Source organism: Salvia hispanica, chromosome 1 (genome assembly GCF_023119035.1).
Source record: "Salvia hispanica cultivar TCC Black 2014 chromosome 1, UniMelb_Shisp_WGS_1.0, whole genome shotgun sequence".
Taxonomy (NCBI): Eukaryota; Viridiplantae; Streptophyta; class Magnoliopsida; order Lamiales; family Lamiaceae; genus Salvia; species Salvia hispanica.
In genome coordinates, this window is record NC_062965.1 from 1,796,660 (window position 1) to 1,805,152 (window position 8,493).

General features: G+C 37.4%; 1 protein-coding gene across 1 annotated transcript; it reads right to left on the minus strand.

The window, feature by feature from the left end:
* Positions 1–3,195: 3,195 nt before the first annotated feature.
* On the minus strand, positions 3,196–4,074 carry LOC125212013. Its single transcript, XM_048112019.1, has one exon. The coding sequence runs from the start codon at positions 4,072–4,074 to the stop codon at positions 3,196–3,198; it is 879 nt and encodes a 292-aa protein (XP_047967976.1).
* Positions 4,075–8,493: the final 4,419 nt, after the last annotated feature.

Sequence of the window (8,493 nt, forward strand, 5' to 3'; positions counted from 1 at the left end):
CCGTATTTTTGGTTAATTATTGACCATTAGATCACTTAATCCTAGGGCCAAGATTTGGGCTGCTTTTCTGAGTTTAAATGCATACTTATTTTGATCATCTACGTGCTAATAGTCTAATTAAATTACTTTATGTAATTTTTCTAATATTCTTTTACTATGACTTTTGTTTACACTTATTTGTATAATTGATTTGCTCTTATTGGTATAATTGATTATGACAAAGATATATGTAATATTCTATTTTTAACTTCAAGAATTTACATTCATTCAACAAAAGGTGAGCATGACGTGTAAAATTTTATTAAAATACACGTATAGAATGTACATGCAAAGTAGATAAGTGTAACTCTGTGAATTAGCTTTTTTTGTATTTAATTACATAATCTAAAATAATAAGTTTATTTTATATATATGTATAGGAGAGGGTACGTGTAGTTCCATGAATTACTGCATGTCTTGTATCTAGGTGGATTAGTGAAACCATATACAAGTGGATTAATTAGTATGCTCACTTATATAGTGTAGAAAAAAACAAAGGAGAAAAGGGTGTAAATTAGAGAAAGAAAAGAAAAGAAATAAAAGGAAGAGCGTAGAGAAAATAGTCGAGAAAGATGAAGAGAGCTCTTGTACAATTATTTAGTAAGTCTTAAGGATCAAGGCTATGAGTGATATACCTGAACGAGTACTCAATCAGATTATCTATTTTAATCAGTTACTCAATCAGATTATCTATTTTAATCAGGTGTATATAAATCACACTTTTAATTTTACATATTTTATGTGATTGATTGCTATGTATTAGAGTGGAGTGAATATTTGGATTATATGATATGAATTTGATATAGTTGTGTTATTTGGAATTATTTTGTGAAATGTGATATGGATATGTGATTGGTGCAATGAATATGTGAATGGTGCAATTAATATGTTTTTATATGGCATTAAAATATCTTGAATCATTGGATTAAAGAGGATATGTGACAGTCTTCCTGGGTTCGTCAAAGAAAATATGCGAAGAGGTAGGGCTGAAAATTTAATCCGCGGGTTTCGGGTATTCCCGACCCAGTCCCAATACTCGACAGATTTTGGGTACCCGAAACCTGAAATTATGGGTTCGGGTACGGGTTTGGGTAGTTAATGTTAGGATTCTTCGGGTTTAGGGTACCCGAAACCCGTATTAGGGTACCCGAATAATACCCGATTAAACCCGATTAATTATGTATATGTGATAAATATTTTGGGTTATAAAGTTCTTAGTTTACTATTTGGATTATGTTTGGTTGCTTTGACATTATTTAGATTATGTTTGGTTGCTTTGATATTTCATTGTTCTATTATCTCGACTTTAATACTTACTTGTTATCTTTTGAAAATATATACTTAATTAGTTATGCTTTCTCTATTTTATTTACATGGTCATTTAATGTCTTAAAAAGTTATTTTAATCTCTTTCATGTTTCAATTTATACCAAAAAAAAAATTATTTTAAAATTAAGTAGTGTCTATTTGTATAATGTCTATTTTATATAATACAGAATTATAGTCAATAAATAGTATAAGTATTGTGTTATTTTTAATAATTTCTATTCTCATCACAATTTAATTTATATAAAAGAATAAATTTTAAATATAAAAATTCCGGGTTTACGGGTACCCGATTAGTTGGGTTCGGGTACCCGCATCGGGTATTAGGGTACCCGAATTCACATACGGGTTGGGTATTGGGTATGTTATTTTTGAGATTTCGGGCTCGGGTACCTGAATTTTCGAGTTTGGGTACCTGCGGGTACCCGAATTTACACCCCTACAAAGAGGGGCCTTCGTGGAAAGGTCAAATAATGAAAAGGGACCTTTGGGTCGTATACAATAGAAATCTCGGGAGATAGCACACTTGATCTGTCACATATTAATAAAGAGGAACAAAAAGTGGCATATGCATATGTATATGGAATTAATTTTAATATTTGTTGATTATTTTTATATATATTGATTAAAGAATGTGTTTGATATCTGGGATGTGGAATTAAAGGTAAAGTTTATATACACTGAGTTGTGGCTTATATAAACCACTAAAATTTTTCAGGAATAAGATCAGTGAAATTATTCGTTGACGTGGATCGTAGGAACTCCACATGTTATCAAGGTCGGCGGTTGACGCATTTTGGCAACTTTCTCCTCCTCCTCCTCCTCCTCCCCATCATCATTTTTGCATGTAGATAAATGTGTAGTATATAGAGTGATGAGAGGGTCCCACTACAGTTGAGAATATTTGAAACATGTACTTGTTATATATTGGTTTTTGGAATGATATAACATGTGCATTTCATTTACTTGGCGCGAGGATTATTTATTTAAAATTTCTGAATTTATTTATAGTAAGTGCATACCGTCATAAAGGTTGAGGTGTGGCAGTATTATTTATATTTTATGTTTTCCGTTATTTATTTATTTCTTTCTTTCTTTCTGTCTAGTTTAATTAATCAAAACAAAATCTCATGTCTCTTAATATTATATGATGCTTGTATATGATAGACAGTTGCAATCTTATTCCCTGTGTTCGATATCCCGATACTGACCTTTAGCTATACTAGATCTACCTTGTATACTTGCAAGTATTTTTAGTGCTAATAAATAGTGCATCAAGTTTTTGGCGCCATGGCCGAGGAAATATATGTAAAACCGAGAGGGATCAATTGCTTCGGTATATTCTTTTCCTGAACGAATATGAAAAAAATGATACTCCCTCCGTTCCTTAAAGTTTGGCACCATTTGACCCAACACGAGTTTTAATAAATGAAATAGAAAGTGAGTTGAAAAAGTTAATGCCATGTGGGTCCTACTTTTATTTATTATTTTTAAAATAAAATGTGAGTGAGAATGAGTTAATGGAATGTGAGGTCCATTACTAAATATGGTAAAAGTGAACGGTGACAAATTTTTAGGGACGAACGCAAAAAGAAATAATTGACAAATTTTCAAGGACGGAGGGAGTACTTACTTGCGTTTGCCATAGACCTTGATTTTCAGGTGGGGATGGTGGTTGCGCCACTCCGAATCAATGCATAGTTCCGGGCAATCTGTAATGTGTAACCTTTGTAATTTTGTGAGGTGCTTCAATGCATCCACCGAGGGCACATGCTTCAACTTGTTGCAATTCCATAGATATAACCATCTTAAAGATGAGAGATTCCCCAATCATTGGGGCAATTCTTCTACTCCTATATTCTCCAACCTTAACGAATAAAGAACAGTGAGATTTTGAATTGATTGGGGCAGCCACTCCCAATTTTCCATCCCCTTAAAAGATAATTGAGTGAGTGAGTCGCAGCACCTTTGCAGCATCCCTTCCACAGTCTCTGCAATGCCAACACTATCCTCTCTTGACCATTCCATACTCACATCTATCTCTAATTCTTTCAAGCTGCTAAGATCCCAACTCTCAACACTATCACTACTAGCACCCATCAATTTAGGAACACCTTTGATTCTCATTTGTGTGAGACGAGTAGATGATTTGGCGAGGCAGTCGATCAGCTTTGGTAGATTCTTTAGGCTCCTTAATTCTTCCAATGAGAGATTCGATATTGTAGGGGCCCACCACTCTAGCATTTCACACGGCAATTCCATCAGCTCTCCGCACCCTATAATATTCAGCCAACGGAGGATCCCCTGTGATTGTCTTGCTCCGCCACTTGGATTCCCAATCGACTTTAGATTCTCATAAATCAAAATACACAATTCCTCCAGAGAATTGAGGGTGTCCAAGCCGTCTGGTAACCCTCTCAATACAGGACAACTTGATATAGTCACATATGAGAGATTCTGATTGTTGAGAAATAACCGTTCTGGCAGACATTCCAATATATCTAACTCTATTATTTTGAGTGACGTTAAATGATTGAACGAAGCATTCATGAGCCTAACCTTCTTCAATCCTCTCAAAGAAAGAGACTTGAGATTAGGCAAGTGCTCCAGCATTGGTATATCCACTATTTCTAAGCACCTGTAGAGTGTAATTTCAGTCAAGCAATCAAGTGGTACCCAAGATCCTTGAGGCCCATCACGTACTGCCATCTTCTCAGCCCATATTGGAAATCTTTTGCCTTTGAATCCTGAAATCTTCAACTTTTTCAGATAGGCATGAGGTTGGAGGCCTTCCAACACACTCTCATCATTTCTTTCATCTTCTCTAAAACCACGCCATTGAAACGCCAAATCAAATAAGTTTAGTTTCTGAAAATATATTTGCTTTCAGAGCATCTTCCTTATCACGCACCTCCTCCAAATTATGAATCTCTAGTGTTCCTTTGAGATTCTTCAAATTTCCAAGCTCTTCAAGTTGGTAGCCCTTCTCTTTGCGCACTATGAAGTGAGGTAGTGTTTGGAGATTAGTTAATCTCCCAATATCCTCTGGCAACTTTGTATAAGAACCGATATGGAGATGCCTTAAATTAAACATGTACTTCAACGAACTTGGCAGTTTCTCAAAATCCCATCTTAGTCTTATTGTTTGCAAGTGATGGAGTTCACCAATCCATTCCGACAACTTTACGATTTTTGTATTTGAAATATTCAATTTTCTCAAATGTAACAACTCCCTAATTGAATTGGGCAACTCTTTATAATCACATGAAAGAGTCAGATTATGCAAACATTCAAAGTCCGATAATATAGTACCAGAAGTTCCACATTCCAAGAATAATGTACGCAAATGCTTGGCCACCTTTTCTGGAATAGGACTCGATCCTTCTTGGAGAAATATGTATCGAGCAGGGGTGTTGCCATCTGCATTATTGGATAAGATAGAAGATGCAAGATCATGCACAAGATCGTGCATAACACACCATTTCACATTTCCATAATTATCTCTACGTGCAACTTGCAACAAAGAGTTATGTAGAAGCACATTAAAAAACATGTCGCCCACAGACTCCATGTCATCTCTTTGGCTTGGTTGAAGAAATCCTTCTACCATCCATAGTTCAATCAACTCCTCCTTCTTGATTTCCCATCCTTTAGGGAAAACCGAACAAAACACAAAGCACTTCTTGAGCGAAGGAAAAGACAGGTGATCAAAGCTCAATTTCAATATTTTTGTGATATTTTCACCTGCTTTGGTATCTGAAAGCCAATTTTCATTGATGAAGCGCCACTGTTCTTTGGACTAACTACGAAGCACTCCCCCGACTACATTGGCAGCCAAGGGCAAACCTAAGACCCTTGAAAGGTACTCACTCTCAATTAACAGTGCCGTTTTAAAGGAAGCTAACTGTAGTGTCTACTAAGTGAATCTAACTCGCTAGAACTCTGTCACAGTTATGAAGCAAGTTATATTTAATCATACATAATTGTGTCACTCAATTATGAAGCATTAGAATTACTTAGGGAAGAAACAAAGAAAAAATAAAACGGATATTAAATAGCAAAACAGAATTGTATAAACCAATAAAAGTTACTAACACATCCCTAGAATCCTATGAGTTTAGTTACACATGATGGAATAAGCTAAACACATAGATTGAAGGGAAAACAATTTGAACATAAAACTAAAGCAAATAAAACCCGTAGGTTGAATCCTTGTCGTTCTTGATGTTCTTGAAATCCTTCTCCAACGCCTTGCACAATTGAAGTACTCTAGCTTTTGATCTCTATGAAATATTTTGCAAGTAGTAGCTCTCTCTCTCTTTTGATGAAGCTTGAGGTCCTATTTATAGGGGAAAGTCATTTCTCATCATTGAAGGAAAAGATCTTCAAAATATGGTAAATCTTGGAGTAGAATCTAGGGCTCTCGGATTCGCCGCCTTTCTCCGGCGGGCCGCCGCACCTTGGCCGGCAGTCGCCGCGCTGCATTCCAGAGTCTCTGCCCCTTCAGCGGCGGTCCGCCGCATGACTTACGGCGGTCACTGAACGAGACTCTTTTCCAAGCGTTAATTTCCGAGGCGGGCCGCTACATAGCTCTGACCGCCGGGCGCCGGCGGTTGCCGTACAACTTCGTGGCGGTCGCCGGTCGCCGTCTGACTCCAGATTTCCAGACTTAGCGTTTTGACTCCTTTTTCGGCTCAAATATGCACATTTCTCACAAAACACGTCAAAATACCAAAATAGATAAAATATGTAAATAATGGACATGTTAAGTGACTTTGACATTAAAAACGGACCAAATAATGGTCTTAAAATAGTGCAAAATCCGAGCGTATCCACTTACCCCTTCGCTAGGCCAAGGGGCTTGGATGGTTTAGGGTTCAGGGTTCAGGGTTCAAGGTTTTTTTTTTTAATATTTATTACAGAGGATAATCTATGATACTACGTCTATCTCCTCGAAGAGTTCGATAATGGCAGTCCACCAGCCTCCTCCTTGATGGTCCAGGCCCGCCCGCCCCCCCTCCAAGTGTGTACAGGCTCGTAAACCGTCGTGCCGACAATCGTACAAGCCTTCCGCTGCATGAAGGTCCAGCCCCGAAGACTCCCACTGCATGAAGGTCCAGTCCCGAAGACTCCCGCTACATGAGGTTCAGACCTGTAAGCTTGAAGCCCCACAAAGGAAATTAATCCTAAATGCGCCTCCCAGGGGTTGAACCCTTGACCTCTGGGATGCCATATCCTCACCCCTTGACCGCTAGGCCAAAGGGCTTGGATCAGGGTTTTTTTTTTAATTATTTTTTAAATTAAAGAAGGATCGACGATGGTTCCCCATCTACCCCCGATAGTGACTCGGACCCCCGACCTAACGGTTGAAGGTGAAGCGTCTTACCATAGACTGCACTTCGTTGTCATTGTGGGCCCATAGGCCCAAGAGGAAATTAATCCTCAAATCTGCACTTCCCAGGGGTCGAACTCGCGACCTCCAGGAAGTGAAAGCACCTTGATATCCACTTGCTTGCCACTAGAGCAACTTGGGTGGATAGGGCTTGGATCAGGGTTTAGGGTTCAGTGTTTAGGGTTTAGGGTTAAGGTTAATGGTCTAGGGTTTTTTTTTTTTTCCTCAAACAGTGTCACGGTGGGGGGTTAGGCAGACCCCCAACCTGTCCAGATCAAAATCTCAAACGTATCGTACATTGACTAAGATTAATATTAATTTGCAAGAATTTAATTCTTATTCATGTCTTCTATAAGATATATCTAAAATAAAGTCCACTCTTTGAATCCCCTTGCACAACGGAAGACTTGTACAAAACAAATAAATCAGAGGTAGGATCTATTTAACAGATTATGGGAACAATCTATTCACACATTAACCAGAATTGCATGCTAGAACACAAATGATTCATGCTCATAGAAGGTAAATCCTAAACATGAATACTACGGTTTAGAGTTACCGATTTGATTCTCCAAAGAATCATCGATTGCTCGCGCCTTCTCCACGATGATCTTCAATACTAGACCACGGATCTTCTAACTGGTTCCCGAACTGTATTCCGAAATCAGTGTCGGATGATCTTATTGAAACACTAGGACTCGAATAGAGAAGACAGAAAAATTCCTCACGGAGAACGAGAAAAATTTTCAATCGTGAAAAAGTGAAGTCTGTCTCTCCTCTATTCTCCTATTTATATTAAGTTCACATTTGGGCCCAATTATGGATCTATGGAGGTTTGGATGAGGCCTCACCCAATTAGCTTTTTACTAATTAAATTGAACCTACAATTTAATACAAGCTTATATTGGAATATTATTATCAACCACTACAGTAATAATATTGCACTGCCCATCCAAATCCGAAATTACAAATAATCCGGGTTTCCATTTTATTTAAATGTTTATTTCCCACGCCTAAGATATAAATGTCCATTAATTAATTAAAGTCTGCTATGGACTTAATTAATTAACATCTTATTAATTCCAAGAGTGGACTTAGCAAGAAACACTCCATTTATTATTCATGGAATAATTAAATTCCAATTGGCCAGTTTTTCCGAATAATAAAACCTTGTTCGAGCTCCTCTTTCAGGACATTATCAAACGAGACTCACCTCGCGCACGATTCAACATAATAGCAATCCTAGCACCGCTAGATATTAATCACCACTACCCAATATATCAGGATTATTGGGTTGCGAAAAACCCGCACCATTTGATAAGTCAAAGTAGTGCATAATCAATATCGTATGCTCAATGCTAACGTATGTAGACTAAGAAATAATATTTTATCAAGACATAGTCTTTCAGTAGATAGCACAAAGACACGTCTTGCTGTTAGATCCATTTAATGCTATATCACACCAATGTCATCTTATTTCAATAAGGCTTAGAAATAATCGGACTGACATTGCAACCTTTCACGATAGGTAGCCAAAGCCTATCTTGGTTGTGAAATTCTTCTTTCTCTTTTGCAAAGCATCGCATAGAACCGACTGTAGTTACCTTAAAGTGGACGGCGCCCACAATCGGTCTACTAAGCAAAAGACTTAGGCTTTGTTTGCTTCTTATGCATTTAAATGTTTATAAAACATCTTATAAATGCACAAGCAAACACAATGCAATAATATACTTATT

Excerpts from the sequence above, each read along its gene's own strand:
- LOC125212013 (XM_048112019.1), bottom strand. The coding sequence starts at position 4,074 with ATGGCAGTACGTGATGGGCCTCAAGGATCTTGGGTACCACTTGATTGC.